This window comes from Oncorhynchus mykiss, chromosome 18 (genome assembly GCF_013265735.2).
Source record: "Oncorhynchus mykiss isolate Arlee chromosome 18, USDA_OmykA_1.1, whole genome shotgun sequence".
Taxonomy (NCBI): Eukaryota; Metazoa; Chordata; class Actinopteri; order Salmoniformes; family Salmonidae; genus Oncorhynchus; species Oncorhynchus mykiss.
Genome location: NC_048582.1, coordinates 32,941,754 through 32,960,539, shown reverse-complemented (window position 1 = coordinate 32,960,539; position 18,786 = coordinate 32,941,754). Strand labels below are relative to the sequence as shown.

The window sequence follows — 18,786 nt, the reverse complement described above, 5'->3', positions numbered from 1 at the left end:
TCTAGAGGCGGAGAAGACAGGCTTTTTAGGCTTGGCTGAAAGGTTACTGTCAACATTATTGTAGTGCACTATTCTGGAAAATAACCCCTTAGGTCTGAGTACAGTAGTGTTTATCCAACCCATAAAAATGGATATCCAAGAGAGATAATGTTTGCTAAAGCAGATAACACTACTATGCTTCCATGTGTTCGTTTTGTTTGTTTGGAGTTCAGAGACATATTAAACACCGAAGCACACCAGGTGGTTAACGTGTCAATGCTAGTCTTGAATTAAGTCCCTGTCCTCCTAAGTACATCGTGCCTGGGATAGCAGGACATGTTTGACTTCCATGCAGACAAACGAGAGAGTGCCGGAGAGTTTTGCTGTGTGTTGTCTGGATGACTGGAGAGGGGGGGAAAACGCAGGGTAACGTTGATGAGACTCCCGGGGAGGGGAGAAAACGCGGGGTAACGTTGATGAGACTCCCGGGGAGGGGAGAAAATGCAGGGTAACGTTGATGAGACTCCCGGGGAGGGGAGAAAATGCAGGGTAACGTTGATGAGACTCCCGGGGAGGGGAGAAAACGCAGGGTAACGTTGATGAGACTCCCGGGGAGGGGAGAAAACGCAGGGTAACGTTGATGAGACTCCCGGGGAGGGGAGAAAATGCAGGGTAACGTTGATGAGACTCCCGGGGAGGGGAGAAAATGCAGGGTAACGTTGATGAGACTCCCGGGGAGGGGAGAAAATGCAGGGTAACGTTGATGAGACTCCCGGGGAGGGGAGAAAATGTATCCGTTTTGTTCAGTTGTCATTGATTCAATGAGATGAAGCGACAGCGTCGAGGCAGAGATCAGGGGGCCAACAAAGCCAGAAGCGAAGCATTAATGACCGAGGAGCGAGCTGCAACATTACCCAATATTTCCTATAGTGTTTACTGTTGACTGGTGGAATGCCCCCATAGTTGGCGAAAGAGTGGAACACGACAGATGAGAGGCGGAAAGACAATTTAAGTGGCAGAGAGGGACATTAGGTCGAACTGCCACTAGTTGCATCACATGTTCAAATACTGTTTGACGTCAGTGTGATAGTTTCGACAACCGTGGAAGGTAGCTTTAGCCAAAACGTGTAATTGTAATGAAAGGAAAAGTACGGACTGGTCCGGCCATCAAGGTCAAATTAAAAACAACAATGACAACAGCAACAACAACAATATCAACAATAACATCAACAGCATCAACAACAAAATCTAACTGAAAAACAACAAAACTCTGGATCAGAGTGTCTCTTCATCTTTGGTATAAAAATGGCCATCCTTGGGCTGCATTTGATCCACAACTAGGAAAGACTACAGAAATTGTCAACAATTTCTTCTATTGCTTTTGCACTGATTGGTTTAAACCGTAAGCTCCTACTCAATCTACGAAGTTTATCACTGCGCACATTTTTTTTCCTACCGTTTTATGTTTGTTTTAGATTTTTTTTTCTCTCTTTTCTTTGTTCTTTTTTTTTTATAGTGTGACAAGCAAAGCGGGCTAAAAACACCATCAAGCTCATAAAAAAAATGTCAAATGTAGCAGATAAAAGCACTAATGTCATCAACAGCAATCTCGCCGTGTAAAATAATAATTATGATAATAAAAACAAGTTCAGCATTTGCAACCGACTGCATTTTCTACAATGCAGTGTCTTTTTTCCCCCTCCTCATTGTGAAAAATCTCCTGAAAGCTTTTCTCTTTTCCCACTCTTTTCCTTAGCAGACATCTACTTTTTTCTCTTAGATTTAGTAACCTCTGACATAATGATTTATCAAAGTTTTCTTCTAACGAAGAAAAGAAAAAGAAACTGTTGTCTATTAAATCTGTACAGCTTATGTGATAGACTTTGTTTTAATGTCTCTAGCTCAACCCCTGCAGTATCATGTACCATCAAAGTGGTCCAAGAGACTGATTTAGATCGCTTTTTATTTTCAACGAGACGCCAGACTTTACTCTCTGTAAAAAGTCATCCGACGCCCTTAAAATTAAGGCCATGAAGATTCAAGAAAGAAAAACACTTATTTTCGATTTATATCTAGAAAACTCAAATTTAACAAGAGAAAAAAAAAGTGAAAAGAAATCATAGCTTAATATCTAAGGAAGACAATCTCTGTGTATCTCAAACTTTGACTTCCCCTTTTCTAATTACAAAATAAAACTCATCACCTACCTACCTGCGCATTGAACATTTCCCTATTTATGTTTTATTTTTTTCAGTTGAGTAAGTCAAGCTGAAGCCCAGCCCACCAGGCAGGTTGCCAGACTAAACATTTTCAACTCTTTGCACTGTGCCCAGCGACTTCACCCCCCCCCCCCCAACCCACCCTCCTCTCTTTCTCTCTCTCTCTTCTCTCTCTGTAACTCTCTTAGGCCAGGTAGGAAATGAAAAAGTGTCTCTTTTTTGGTGCCTGGGCAATCTGGAAGCAATCTCTCTTCTCTCCACATTCTCAGTGCAGCCAACCCCCCTGTCTCAAGGCAACACTGTCACAGGAATATTCTCCTCGTCTGTCGCTATCTAATGAGGAAGAGAAGAACCACAACGAGAGAGAATCAAAGGCAAGGTAATCATCATAATGCACAGACTCTAAAACGGACAATAAAGGGATAGTTCACTCAAATGACAAAATTACATATTGGTTTCCATACCGTGTAGTGTTAACAGTCTACGGACACGGTATGACAGCATTTGAAAACAGTGTCCAGGTGAACAAAACCAAAGCACGGATTGTCGTCATACCCTGTCCATAGACTGCTTACAGAGTAAGGAAACTATATATCATATATTATTTGGGTAAAAATATCCCTTTTAATTAGTCAACAAGCCCAAAAAACTCAATGTCAAAGAACAAAGCAGCAAAGAGTCAGCTACGATACGGCATAACGATAGACAATGACAGGTCTTAGTCATCGTAATGTGTTGTTGATATGTACAGTGAGAAGATGGCAGCAGTACTCACTTGGACTGGTATGAGTAAGCAACATGGTCGCTGGGCCCGTCCACCTGGATCTGATGCTGCTGCCCACTCACGTCATGCGACGAGGGGGCCACTGACTGAGGAGAGGCATCCGTGACCACTCCCTACGGGAAAAGGAAGTGGGTGTGAGACAACAGGAAGTGACATCATCCTCCATGTAACGCAATATAACCATCTAGTAATATATTGTATCACATCACATTCTATGTGTGTCTCTGCATAATTATGTACCAATCTGTTTAAATACATCTAAACCTAATACCACAGTAGCCTTAAAAAGAAAAACTCTGCTTTTACAGTCACAAGGCTACATGTGAGAGGGTAAGGGTTTCATTACTGTAAGGTTTAACGTCCTAACCTCACTGAACGTCAGCCATCGTGGTCTCATTTCCCCCATCACCTTAACACGATGTCAAGGACGCTCTCAACACCATGTTTACACATCGTCCTCCGAGACACTCCTTGTCTGCAGCTCATCTCAACACCATGTTTACACATCGTCCTCCGAGACACTCCTTGTCTACAGCTCATCTCAACACCATGTTTACACATCGTCCTCCGAGACACTCCTTGTCTACAGCTCATCTCAACACCATGTTTACACATCGTCCTCCGAGACACTCCTTGTCTGCGACTCATCTCAACACCATGTTTACACATCGTCCTCCGAGACACTCCTTGTCTGCGACTCATCTCAACACCATGTTTACACATCGTCCTCCGAGACACTCCTTGTCTACAGCTCATCTCAACACCATGTTTACACATCGTCCTCCGAGACACTCCTTGTCTACAGCTCATCTCAACACCATGTTTACACATCGTCCTCCGAGACACTCCTTGTCTACAGCTCATCTCAACACCATGTTTACACATCGTCCTCCGAGACACTCCTTGTCTGCGACTCATCTCAACACCATGTTTACACATCGTCCTCCGAGACACTCCTTGTCTACAGCTCATCTCAACACCATGTTTACACATCGTCCTCCGAGACACTCCTTGTCTGCAGCTCATCTCAACACCATGTTTACACATCGTCCTCCGAGACACTCCTTGTCTGCAGCTCATCTCAACACCATGTTTACACATCGTCCTCCGAGGCACTCCTTGTCTGCAGTTCATCTCAACACCATGTTTACACATCGTCCTCCGAGGCACTCCTTGTCTGCAGCTCATCTCAACACCATGTTTACACATCGTCCTCCGAGGCACTCCTTGTCTGCAGCTCATCTCAACACCATGTTTACACATCGTCCTCCGAGACACTCCTTGTCTACAGCTCATCTCAACACCATGTTTACACATCGTCCTCCGAGGCACTCTTTGTCTGCGACTCATCTCAACACCATGTTTACACATCGTCCTCCGAGACACTCCTTGTCTACAGCTCATCTCAACACCATGTTTACACATCGTCCTCCGAGACACTCCTTGTCTGCGACTCATCTCAACACCATGTTTACACATCGTCCTCCGAGACACTCCTTGTCTGCGACTCATCTCAACACCATGTTTACACATCGTCCTCCGAGACACTCCTTGTCTACAGCTCATCTCAACACCATGTTTACACATCGTCCTCCGAGACACTCCTTGTCTACAGCTCATCTCAACACCATGTTTACACATCGTCCTCCGAGACACTCCTTGTCTACAGCTCATCTCAACACCATGTTTACACATCGTCCTCCGAGACACTCCTTGTCTGCGACTCATCTCAACACCATGTTTACACATCGTCCTCCGAGACACTCCTTGTCTACAGCTCATCTCAACACCATGTTTACACATCGTCCTCCGAGACACTCCTTGTCTGCAGCTCATCTCAACACCATGTTTACACATCGTCCTCCGAGACACTCCTTGTCTGCAGCTCATCTCAACACCATGTTTACACATCGTCCTCCGAGGCACTCCTTGTCTGCAGCTCATCTCAACACCATGTTTACACATCGTCCTCCGAGGCACTCCTTGTCTGCAGCTCATCTCAACACCATGTTTACACATCGTCCTCCGAGGCACTCCTTGTCTGCAGCTCATCTCAACACCATGTTTACACATCGTCCTCCGAGACACTCCTTGTCTACAGCTCATCTCAACACCATGTTTACACATCGTCCTCCGAGGCACTCCTTGTCTGCGACTCATCTCAACACCATGTTTACACATCGTCCTCCGAGGCACTCCTTGTCTGCGACTCATCTCAACACCATGTTTACACATCGTCCTCCGAGACACTCCTTGTCTACAGCTCATCTCAACACCATGTTTACACATCGTCCTCCGAGACACTCCTTGTCTGCAGCTCATCTCAACAGCACTGATATATAGAACCTCACTGATGGTGGCATCCACCATGTGTGGCATTGAGAACGGTATAGGTGAGAGAGACAACAAGAGAACCCTTGGGCTAACGCTCTGTCTCCGAGTCTCTCTCTCCAGCCGGTGACTTTATGAAGGGTGGCTATCTCCTGATTATCATCTCCTCTATGGAGCTGTAGAGATGGATGGTGGTGTCAGGGCGTTGTCAGCTGGGCAGCCGTTTGCTAACCAGGGGCCTGGGGCTGAAGGATGTGTGTGTTGAGCACACGGCCATCCGGGAGAGGGACAGCTCCGCCGGCAGTGTGTCTCAATTCAGCACCTGTCATCTGATACAGGCTGATGCTCCATCTGAATGGGCCGGCGCCATCAGCCCTCCAGACAGCCTTCCACACTCATCATTTCTCAGCGTGTGCCCGCCTGCTCTGAGCTGCACACTCGGCACGCTCAACAGTAGCAAGCCGTGGCAACACGTGTGCTTGGCCGTTCTTATTGAGTGTTTGTGCGTGTGTGTATCTATGTCTATCTGTGTGTGTGAGAGAGTGTGTATGCATTTCTGTCCTTAGGAGTGTTTGTGTGTGTGTGCATCCAGTGTGTGCATGCATCTGTGTATGAGTGTGTATCCATGTGTGTGTGTTTTTTGGTTTTACTATCCTTGTGGGTACCAGAAACCCTCACAAGGATAGTAAAACAAGGAAAAAGTGGAGACATTTCACTGGTCCTCACAAGGAAAAAGGCTATTTTAGGCTTAGGGTTAAGGTTTAAGAGTTAGGGTTACGTTTAAGGTTAGGGAGAATAGGATTTTGAATGGGCATAAATTGTTTGGTCCCCACAAGGATAGTAAAACAAAGGTGTGTGTGTCTGTGGCTGACTTACTTCAACGGGGACGGCTGTCTGAGGCACAGGCGTGTACTGAGGAATGTAGGTCCCTTGCATAGACGCCCCGGCAGCCGCAGCAGTCATGTACTAGAACACACACATCAACAACCTGTCATGTACTGGAACACACACACACATTAACAACCTGTCATGTACTGGAACATACACACATCAACAACCTGTCATGTACTGGAACACACACATCAACAACCTGTCATGTACTGGAACACACACACATCAACAACCTGTCATGTACTGGAACACACACATCAACAACCTGTCATGTACTGGAACACACACATCAACAATCTGTCATGTACTGGAACACACACACATCAACAACCTGTCATGTACTGGAACACACACACATCAACAACCTGTCATGTACTGGAACACACACATCAACAACCTGTCATGTACTGGAACACACACATCAACAACCTGTCATGTACTGGAACACACACACATCAACAACCTGTCATGTACTGGAACACACACATCAACAACCTGTCATGTACTGGAACACACACACATCAACAACCTGTCATGTACTGGAACACACACATCAACAACCTGTCATGTACTGGAACACACACACATCAACAACCTGTCATGTACTGGAACACACACACATCAACAACCTGTCATGTACTGGAACACACACATCAACAACCTGTCATGTACTGGAACACACACATCAACAACCTGTCATGTACTGGAACACACACATCAACAACCTGTCTTTTCTAACTTCAACAACAATCAATTGATCACAGGAAACAGAAACAATATGTTAGTTCATTATTACCAATCATATCAAACTGTTGTGACCCAAGTGATTGAACATTATGGTTAAAACAACATCCCACCACATATTCAATTTACATGGGATCCACTCTGCAGGTCAAACACACCCGTTACTAATCTGCTGTTTACACTGAGTGGACAAAACATTAGGAACGCCTTTCCATGACATAGACTGACCAGGTGAACTCAGGTGAAAGATATGATCCCTTATTGTCACCTGTTAAATCCACTTCAATCCGTGTAGATGAAGGGGAGGAGACAGGCTAAAGGATGTTTACGCCTTGAGACAATTGAGACATGGATTGTGTATGTGTGGGATTCAGAGGGTGGTTGGGCAAGACACAAGATTAAAGTGCCTTTGAACCGGTCTGGTAGTAGGTGCCAGGTGCATCCGGTTTGAGTGTGTCAAGAACGGCAACGCTGCTGGGTTTCACACTCAACAGTTTCCCGTGTGTATCAAGAATGGTTCACCACCCAAATGACATCCAGTGAACTTGACACAACTGTGGGAAGCATTGGAGTCAACATGGGCCAGCCTCCCTGTGGAACGCTTTCCACACCTCTTAGAGTCCATGTCCTGATGAATTGAGGGCAAAAGGGGGTGCAACTCAATATTAGGAATGTGTTCCTAATGTTTTGTATACTCAGTGTGTGTGTGTGTGTGTGTATATATATATATACACTGATTTTGTTTTATAAACGCAACATCCAAAGTGTTGGTCCCATGTTTCATGAGCTGAAATAAACGATCCCAGAAATGTTCCTTAAGCACAAAAATCTTCCTTCTCTCAAAATGTGTTTACATCCATGTTAGTGAGGATTTCTCATTTGCCAAGATAATCCATCCACCTGACAGGTACAGCATACCAAGAAGCTGATTAAACAGTATGATAATTACACAGGTGCACCTTGTACTGGGGACAATAAAAGGCAACTCTAAAATGTGAAGTTTTGTCACACAACACAATGACACAAACTCAAGTTTTGAGGGAGCATGCAATTGGCAATGTCCGACAGCACTGTCGCCAGAAAACGTAATGTTCATTTCTCTACCATAAGCTGCCTCCAACGTTGTTTTACGTCAAACGTCAAACCGACCTCACAACCGCAGACCACGTGTAACCACGCCAGCCCAGGACCTCCACATCCTGCTTCTTCAGCTGCGGGATCGTCTGAGACCAGCCACCCAGACAGCTGATGAAACTGAGGAGTATTTATGTCTGTAATACAGCCCTATTTTGGGTGAAAACTCATTCTGCATGTCTGTCTAGTCATGTGAAATCCATAGATTAGGGCCTAATGAATTTACTTAAATTGTCTGATTTCCTTATATGAACTGTAAATCAGCTAAATCTTTGAAATTGTCGCATGTTGCGTTTACATTTTTGTTCTTGTAGTTCCCTTTCCGTCCTCGGGGGGGCGCTGTGAGGCAGACATGTGCTTTTAACATAGCTGTCTGACTATGGGAGGCCAGTGATAGAGGAACAGAGAGGAGGAAGCAGAGGCCCCCTGCTGGTTCTGAACTTCACAGGGAGGCAGATGCCCCCTCCTAAGAGGGAGAGAGAACGGAAACCAGAGGAGTGCAAAACAGAGCACTCAGATCACCCTGAGCTGCTTCAGTGGTTGTGTGTGTCCGCCGCAAGTGTGTGTGTTTTGGTGTGTGCATAAGTGTGTGTGTGTGTACATGCGTGTGTGTGTGTGCACCCATGGCCTATATTTCATACCAGGTCTTTTAACAGAGCTGCAGAATAGCCATTTTACAGACACGCTACTCCTGAGTGGTGCAGCGGTCTAAGGCACTGCATCTCAGTGCAAGAGGTGTCACTACAGTCCCTGGTTCGAATCCAGGCTGTATCACATCCGGCCGCGATTGGGAGTCCCATAGGGCGGTGCACAATTGGCCCAGTGTCGTCCGGGGTAGGCCGTCATTGTAAATAAGAATTTGTTCTTAACTGACTTGCCAAGTTAAATAAATGTATGCTTTTTCATCAGCACATGCTTGTGCGTAGAATGTCTACATAATGTGTAGATCAGTCTATGCCCTCCCACCACCAGTGTACAATATACAGGGTATGTGTGTTTGTGTGAGAGAGGCTTTCAGCTATAAGGCCTGATAATAAAAACCCAGCTGGGTTGCCTCTCCTCTTCCTGCTCCTTTTTTTTAGCAGGAACAGGAAGGACGATCCTTCCTCCCTCCTTTCCCTCCTTTCCCAGTAATGAAAAGTGTGACGGTGGCCCATTCTCTTGGCCTGGCGCCCGACGCTTGTGGAGTGTCATTACCGGCATTGGCGCTAATGGATCGGGTACGGCTCCGCCGCACAGCACTAATGAGAGGAGCTAAAGGCCATGGACGTGGGTGATTAACTTACCCCCCTTCTCTCCCTGCTGCGGAGGGCCACCAACACCCTGGGAGGATGGGTGGGGAGGGAGATGTCACACTTCGGATGGGGTGAGGTGGCGTGTCTGACTTCCTGGCTTTGCAACGCTCTCTTTTGGTTCTCCCTCTCTCTCTCTCACTCGCCATCTCTCTCACGCCCACTCTTTCTCTATCGCCCTGCTTCTCGTTCTCTTTCCATTTCGGCCCACAATCCACTAGAAGAGTGCTGTCAAATTCACGGTGTGACCTTCTCTGCCCTGGCGAGCGGCGCCCGTTTGCATACCAATTCCTCAGGACCTTTTGTCCCCTCCCGCTATCCATTAGCTCACTCTGCTAACTCACCTGTGTCGATGGCATGAAAGCAAATGGAGGGGAGCAGAACTTAATTAGTGATATCAAAACCGATGTGTCAAAAGAGAGACAGGCTTTTGAAATGTTATATCTCTCCGTGGCTTGAAGAGGGGCTTAATAAGGAACTTCTTCAGCTTCTCTGTCCCATTTACATGACCATGACTTTACAGTCACCAGGGAACTGACGTGTCAGGAAGTCGACAGGGACGGGCTGATATCATAGATCATTTTGGACAGTGTTTAGGGCAACACCCTGTTTCGGCCAAACGAAGCTCCTTAAATACACCAGCAACACCTTCCTAATGTTGAGTTGACTCCAATGCTTCACACAGTCGTGTCAAGTTGGCTGGGTGTTCTTTGGGTGGTGGACCATTCTTGATACACACGGGAAACCGTTGAGCGTGAAAAACCCAACAGCGTTGCAGTTCTTGACACAAATCGGTGCGCCTGGCACCTACTACCGTACCCCGTTCAAAGGCACTTCAATCTTTTGTCTTGCCCAACCACCCTCTGAATGGCACACATACACAGTCCATGTCTCAAGGCTTAAAAATCCTTCTTTAACCTGTCTCCTCCCCTTCATCTACACTGATTGAAGAGGGTTTAACAGGTGACATCAGGTGACATCAATAAGACCTATGTCATGGAAAGAGCAGGTGTTCCTAATGATTTGTATACTCAGTGTATATGGGAAAATTGTACACATGTGTTACACGAATGTGTGCACACAAGCACACCAAGCCTCGAGCAGATGGCATGGGTTTGATGAGCGCGAGGCGGCCTCAGTGTGGGTCCTTAATGAGGGTGGTGTGAGTGGACTTCTTAAGGTCCCTCTCTCTGTACTGTCCACACAGCCAAAAGCACCAGCGGGGTGCAGGAAAGACAACTCCTTCCCTCTCTGTCCGTCTGTCTGTCTGCAGAACGTAACGGGCACCAACTCACTGTCGGTAACTACTGGTGGCACAGCATCAGAATGGATCCTAATGAGTTCCACTTTAGAGATAGTCACAAGATGTTCCTCTTCCTCTGCAGGGCATCACTAGCCCAGTGGAACCAGCCTGCTTGCTCTGTTGACCATTCTATTTCACTTCACATATCACCCTGGGCTTAATCCAATAGACAGGCATTTGGACGCAGAGAGAGAGAGAAGCATGTGGTAATCCATCAGAAATGGATATGTCATTGAAGATTAAAGAAGGCATGCTATTGAAATGTCTTGCTGTGCCCTCACATGGTATTCCCAGAACACCATGTAAGGCCCTTCGAGACCAGGTGAAAAATAGACCATTACTAACCCAATCCATTACTACCCAGTCATACTGTATACCAGCATGTCCACTCTATCCATGGAAATGAGGGATGTGGGCTCAGAGTAGTCTTGGTCCATCACTGTTATCCACATAGACTTAGAATTACTGGAACGGGAATCCGTCTCCATGCTCATTTACATTTATTCAGAGCGACTTAGTGCATTCATCTTAAGACAGCTAGATGAGACAACCACATCTCAGTCATGGTAAGTAAGCTGCTATCCGCAGAATCAGTAGTAAGAAAAGGACGTGTGGAGGATTGGTACTAGCAGCAACCTATCTGCTTTTCCAGTCTGATCCAGTGTTAACCTGTAGGAGTGGGAGTGTTAGATCCTTTGCCCGCAGGAGCATGGCTGCTCTCAGGGAGAATAAAGGGACAAAGTGATGCGCTAATAGGCAGAGTTGTAAAGAACAAGCCATCTCTCAGACCGGCCAATAAGAAAAAAAGATTAAGATGGGCAAAAGAACACAGACACTGGACAGAGGAACTCTGCCTAGAAGGCCAGCATCCCGGAGTCACCTCTTCACTGTTGACGTTGAGACTGGTGTTTTGCGGGTACTATTGTATGAACCTGCCAGCTGTTTCTCAAACTAAACACTCTAATGTACTTATCCTCTTGCTCAGTTGTGCACCAGGCCTCCCACTCCTCTTTCTATTCTGGTTAGAGCTAGTTTGTGCTGTTCTGTGAAGGGAGTAGTACACAGCGTTGTATCAGATCTTAAGTTTCTTGGCAATTTCTCGCATGGAATAGCCTTAATTTCTCTGAACAAGAATAGACTGACGAGTTTCAGAAGAAAGTTATTTGTTTCTGGCCAATTTGAGCATGTAATTAAACCCACAAATGCTGATGCTCCAGATACTCAACTAGTCTAAAGAAGGCCAGTTTTATTGCTTCTTTAAGCAGGACAACAATTTTCAGCTGTGCTAACATAATTGCAAAATGATTTTCTAATGATCAATTGGCCTTTTAAAATTATAAACTTGGATTAGCTAACACAATGTGCCATTGGAATACAGAGGTGATGGTTGCTGATAATGGGCTTCTGTACGCCTATGTACAGTCGTGGCCAAAAGTTTTGAGAATGACACAAATATACATTTTCAGAAAGTCTGCTGCCTCAGTTTGTATGATGGCAATTTGCATATACTCCAGAATGTTATGATGAGTGATCAGATGAGTTGCAATTATTTGCAATGTCCCTCTTTACCATGCAAATGAACTGATTCCCCAAAAAACATTTCCACTGCATTTCAGCCCTGCCACAAAAGGACCAGCTGACATCATGTCAGTGATTCTCTTGTTAACACATGTGTGAGTGTTGATGAGGACAAGGCTGGAGATCACTCCGTCATGCTGATTGAGTTCAAACAACAGACTGGAAGCTTCAAAAGGAGGGTGGTGCTTGGAATCATTGTTATTCCTCTGTCAACCATGGTTACCTAAAAGGAAACACGTGCCGTCATCATTGCTTTGCACAAAAATGGCTTCACAGGCAAGGATATTGCTGCCAGTAAGATTGCACCTAAATCAACCATTTATCGGAACATCAAGAACTTCAAGGAGAGCGGTTCAATTGTTGTGAAGAAGGCTTCAGGGCGCCCAAGAAAGTCCAGCAAGCGCCAGGACCGTCTCCTAAAGTTGATTCAGCTGCGGGATCGGGGCACCACCAGTACAGAGCTTGCTCAGGAATGGCAGCAGGCAGGTAGTGCATCTGCACGCACAGTGAGGCGAAGACTTTTGGAGGATGGCCTGGTGTCAAGAAGGCAGCAAAGAAGCCACTTCTTTCCAGGAAAAACATCAGGGACAGACTGATATTCTACAAAATGTACAGGGATTGGACTGCTGAGGACTGGGGTAAAGTCATTTTCTCTGATGAATCCCCTTTCCGATGGTTTGGGGCATCCGGAAAAAGCTTGTCCGGAGAAGACAAGGTGAGCACTACCATCAGTCCTGCATCATGCCAACGGTAAAGCATCCTGAGACCATTCATGTGTGGGGTTGCTTCTCAGCCAAGGGAGTGGGCTCACTCACAATTTTGCCTAAGAACACAGCCATGAATAAAGAATGGTACCAACACATCCTCCGAGAACAACTCCTCTCAACCATCCAGGAATAGTTTGGTGATGAACAATGCCTTTTCCAGCATGATGGAGCACCTTGTCATAAGGCAAAATGGATACCTTAGTGGCTTGGGGAACAAAACATTGATATTTTGGTTCCATGGCCAGGAAACTCCCCAGACCTTAATCCCATTTGAGGATTGACCACAAGTTCTCAGAGGCAGGTGGACAAACAAAACCCCACAAATTCTGACAAAGAATGGGCTGCCATCAGTCAGGATGTGGCCCAGAAGTTAAATGACAGCATGCCAGGGCGGATTGCAGAGGTCTTGAAAAAGAAGGGTCAATACTGCAAATATTGACTCTTTGCATCAACTTCATGTAATTGTCAATAAAAGCCTTTGACACCTGTGAAATGCTTGTAATTACACTTCAGTATTCCATAGTAACATCTGACAAAAATATCTAAGGACACTGAAGCAGCAAACTTTGTGAAAATTTATATTTGTGTCATTCTCAAAACTTTTGGCCACGACTGCAGATTTTCCATTAAAAATCAGCCGTTTCCAGCTACAATAGTCATTTACAACATTAACAATGTCTACAATGTATTTCAGATGAATTTGATGTTATTTTAATGGACCAAAAAATTTGCTTTTCTTTCAAAAACAAGGACATTTCTAAGTGACCCCAAACTTTTGAACGGTAGTGTACATGAAATGTAGCAATGTCATGCATGTGAAACACTATCAAGGAACGCCAACTGAAAAACAAGAACAGTGATTTAGACAATGACATTGTCAAAGTGACTGATGTTACCAACACATTTTGACGGCAGAGTAGAACAGAGTTGACCTTCAAAACCAGCTCTGTGTTTTCGCAACGAGGAACTTTCTTCACCACCGTTTAACGGGGGCCGACATTCCTATACACATTCTTTACCGTAAAAACACGGCTGTATTCTCGGAAGCCTACGATCGCCGTTGCTGGGGCAGAACAGGAACATTCCGTTATTTCCTTTGGGAGAGAAAAAAAAAAAAAAGAACAAAAAAAACCCAGCCATGTAGCCACAGGGACAACGGGAACAGCCAAAAAGTATTCTGAGGTGTGGTGGCCATTTTAGTTGTTGACTCTGAGGACAGACACTGCCGAATGGCAGGTGCTGAAACTGAGCCTTTCGTAAGACAGAGCAGGCTGAACGGCATGACGTGAAACAGCGTACCATGTGTAAACACTCCATCTTAAAGAACGTAAACATACCTAGTTATATAGGCGATCGCAAGATCCCACTGAAACCTATTTCCACAGGTTTCTCCTATGAAGTAACCATAAAGGGGCTTTCACATCTGGCTCCAGACCACATAATAAGAGGACACATGGCTTCTTTCTCGTAGATTATTAGGACATTGCATGCAATATGGAGCACATATAGTCTACATACAGTACAGTGCCTCAGGGCTGTACTAGGGCAGAAAGGAGTTTTTTATTAATACTTCATACTTTTCCCCCCTTCATCACACATCAAAACCCATCAACGCAGATTAACCCGCTCTAATCCTGCGTGTTAGCACAGCTGGGAGAGATTAGAGACATTCTTTCATCCCAGAGCCAACATGGCGTCGCAGTCGCTGACAGCTCACCTGGAAACACATGGGGCCGGCGGTAACTGTACAATACAGCACTGTTTCAATCCCACATTCCACCCAAGACACAGTGCTGGAGCAAACTAAGCCCCCACTGCCTCTGGAGCCATAGTGTTAGAGCAGGAAATGGGAGACTGGATAGTGTGCGACACCTCTAAATCGGCTTGATCCTGACACGAGGGGGAGTTCCTTTTTGGGGGGGGGGGGGGGGGTATGCAGGAATCTGGATTGAGTGATATGGTTGATGTGTGATTTAGTGGGTTAGAGGCGTCATAATATCGCCTGGTCTTCACATAGAGGCCTGTTGTTCTAGTCACCAGGAAATGTGTTCAACTTTAGGGTACTGTATAAAGGAGATATGCTATTCAAACATCTTGCTTTTCACACACAGTATTACCATCGTGGATGTGGAGAGGGATATATGCAGAAGGAATGTAATTCTCTGCTGTAGATACTGTATTGACCATAGAATCCTGTACTATTTGACAAGGACCCTGACAGTGAACCATATCTGGTACTGATACTGTTCAGTACAGATTTGACAGTGATACTATGTGGCTGGAGTCAATTAAAAGATATGGCTGTGCTCCGGATACAGTCCGTAAAATATACTTTTTTTCCTTGAGTAGATGTAGGCTTTCAGAGAAATATGATTTTAGGCAGAATCTACCGTACACCCTGATCTGATTAGTTAAGGTGTTGGAGGCAGAATCTACCGTACACCCAGAGCTGATTAGTTAAGGTGTTGGAGGCACAATCTACCGTACACCCAGAGCTGATTAGTTAAGGTGTTGGAGGCAGAATCTACCGTACACCCAGAGCTGATTAGTTAAGGTGTTGGAGGCACAATCTACCGTATACCCAGATCTGATTAGTTAAGGTGTTGGAGGCAGAATCTACCGTACACCCAGAGCTGATTAGTTAAGGTGTTGGAGGCACAATCTACCGTACACCCTGATCTGATTAGTTAAGGTGTTGGAGGCAGAATCTACCGTACACCCAGAGCTGATTAGTTAAGGTGTTGGAGGCACAATCTACCGTACACCCTGATCTGATTAGTTAAGGTGTTGGAGGCAGAATCTACCGTACACCCAGAGCTGATTAGTTAAGGTGTTGGAGGCACAATCTACGGTACACCCAGATCTGATTAGTTAAGGTGTTGGAGGCACAATCTACCGTACACCCTGATCTGATTAGTTAAGGTGTTGGAGGCAGAATCTACCGTACACCCAGAGCTGATTAGTTAAGGTGTTGGAGGCAGAATCTACCGTACACCCAGAGCTGATTAGTTAAGGTGTTGGAGGCAGAATCTACCGTACACCCAGAGCTGATTAGTTAAGGTGTTGGAGGCACAATCTACCGTACACCCTGATCTGGTTAGTTAAGGTGTTGGAGGCAGAATCTACCGTACACCCAGAGCTGATTAGTTAAGGTGTTGGAGGCACAATCTACCGTACACCCAGAGCTGATTAGTTAAGGTGTTGGAGGCACAATCTACCGTACACCCAGAGCTGATTAGTTAAGGTGTTGGAGGCACAATCTACCGTACACCCTGATCTGATTAGTTAAGGTGTTGGAGGCAGAATCTACCGTACACCCAGAGCTGATTAGTTAAGGTGTTGGAGGCACAATCTACCGTACACCCAGAGCTGATTAGTTAAGGTGTTGGAGGCACAATCTACCGTACACCCAGAGCTGATTAGTTAAGGTGTTGGAGGCAGAATCTACCGTACACCCAGAGCTGATTAGTTAAGGTGTTGGATGCAGAATCTACCGTACACCCAGATCTGATTAGTTAAGGTGTTGGAGGCTAAATGCAAAACTGGGGACACAGGAAAAAGTCTCCACAAACTTCCAGTCAGATGCGCATTTACTTCATTGTGGCCGAGCATTCCCACTATTGTTCGTGGAGATGTGCTATGATGAAGGTCGACTGACCGAAAGCTCAGCAAAAAAAAAAAAAAAACTGCCTCTGACTGGAAGTGTGCGGAGAGTTTTTCCTGTGTCTCCATAGAAATATGATTTTACCTTAGTAGATACGGTCTTATGTGACTCAGTCGGGAGAGCATGACTCTTCCCGAAACCAAAGGTCGTGGGTTGGATTGCCGCTGGGGCCTCCCATATGAAAAATGTATGCACACCTGTCTAAGATGCTTAGGCAGAAACCATACACTATGTATATATCAGATACAGGAGGCATGGTACTACAGATACAGTAGCTGCAGTCTCAGAGTGATAGCACATGATGTGAGTAGGATATATGGGGTGTACAACGGTACATTCTCAGAGGCTTATGATTAGGCTCCAGTAGATCCAGTATGGAGGGGTCCATGGGTGGTACAGTACTCACACTTCCTGTAGTGCCCAGGGACAGATGGTTCATCTGCTGGGAGAGCGGGCCCATCATGTTGGCAGGCTGCATTGACATGGTGTGGTCCATGGCTGGGGTGATCACTGCACCCTGAGGGAGAGGAGAGAGGAGAGAGGGGAGAGGAGAGAGAGGAGAGGGGGGAGAGGAGTGAGGGGATAGGAGAGAGGAGAGGAGAAGAGAGAGGAGTGAGGGGAGAGGAGAGAGGAGTGAGGGGAGAGGGGAGAGGAGAGAGGAGTGAGGGGAGAGGAGAAAGGGGAGAGGGGATAGGAGAGAGGGGAGAGGAGAAAGTGGAGAGGAGAAAGTGGAGAGGAGAGAGAATAGAGGTCATGTTAATTCATTGGTGCCAATGGGTGGGCAAAGAATAAAGTAGCATTTTATGCATCAGTGGGTTGTTGAGCATTGGAGCAGCAGAGCATCAGAGAGTCAATACACCGACATATGAGGATGTTTCATTGATTGTCTGGAGTCAACACACATCTCTTCCCCTCATGCTACTGCGATGCGTGTAACCCTAATGGGCGGATCAGTAGTGGTCGAGGATTATTTTTCATAAAGCGCTCTGGACGGAACCAGAGGGAATGTGATGAATTCATTGCTGCTCTTTCATCGCTTTGTCACGAAACGAGTCACTTCTCGTTTTTCTCTACCAGCCAAACCTCTGGAGTAAGGGGTTCAGAAACGAAGCCTTGTTCCTCGGCTAGGCTCCGACTCTTTCCCCTTCACTCGCTTGCCCTCGTTCATTTGTCTAGTGCGTCTGTCTTCCTGTGTGTGTGTGCTGCGTGTGTGTACACCCTGCTGGTGACCGTGTGGGCCGATTGGAGAGCCAACTGAGCAGACACGGCCTGTCAGAATCGCTCAGGCTGTCTCCTCCCTGGCGTTCAGAACACTGGTGCTGTGCGGCATACAGCTTTCTCTCTGTTTCTCCCCTTTCAATTCAATACCTTTAAATTCAAATGGCTTTATTGGCAGGGGAAACAAATGTTTACATTGCCCGAAGCAAGTGAAATAGATAATAAAAAAAGTGAAATAAAAAAAAATGAACAGTAAACATGACACGTACAAAAGTTACAAAGGAATAGAGACATTTCAAAATTCATATTATGTCTATATACAGCGTTGTAACAATGTGCAAATAGGGTAAATATATAAATAAATATGGGTTGTATTTACAGTGGTGTTTGTTCTTCACTAGTTGACCTTTTCTTGTGGCAACAGGTCACAAATCGTCCTGCTGTGATGTCACACTGGGGTATTTCACCCAGTAGATAGTTTATCAAAATTGGATTTGTTCAAATTCCTTGTGGGTCTGTGTAATCTGAGGGAAATATGTGTCTCTAATATGGTCCTACATTTGGCAGGAGGTTTGGAAGTGCAGCTCAGTTTCCACCTCATATTGTGGGCAGTCTGGACATAGCCTGTCTTCTCTTGAGAGCCAGATCAGCCTACGGCAGCCTTTCTCAATGGCACGGCTATGCTCACCAGCTTGCTTAGGGGACTCTTCTCCAGATTTATCTCACTGTAGGTAATGGCTTTATTATTGAAGGTTTGGGAATCGGCTGTAGAATTTAAATATTTTCTGGATTTTGAAAATTAGCCTATATCTGCTCTGCATGCATTATTTGGTGTTTTACATTCTACACAAAGATTATTTTTTGCAGAATTCTGCATGCAGA

The 18,786-nt window shown here is 45.6% G+C and overlaps 1 protein-coding gene across 2 annotated transcripts in view; it reads right to left on the bottom strand.

The window, feature by feature from the left end:
- Positions 1-1,481: 1,481 nt before the first annotated feature.
- The window catches only part of LOC110496032 (RNA binding motif, single stranded interacting protein), a 238,710-nt gene continuing 221,405 nt past the window's right edge, over positions 1,482-18,786 (bottom strand). For both annotated transcript variants that reach the window (XM_036952519.1, XM_036952520.1), the window contains 4 exons: positions 17,093-17,203; positions 6,190-6,279; positions 2,974-3,095; positions 1,482-2,531 (listed from right to left, as the gene is read on the bottom strand). In XM_036952519.1, the coding sequence (XP_036808414.1) occupies positions 2,528-2,531; positions 2,974-3,095; positions 6,190-6,279; positions 17,093-17,203 (327 nt within the window). In that variant the 3' untranslated portion in view covers positions 1,482-2,527. The remainder of the gene's footprint in view (positions 2,532-2,973; positions 3,096-6,189; positions 6,280-17,092; positions 17,204-18,786) is intronic.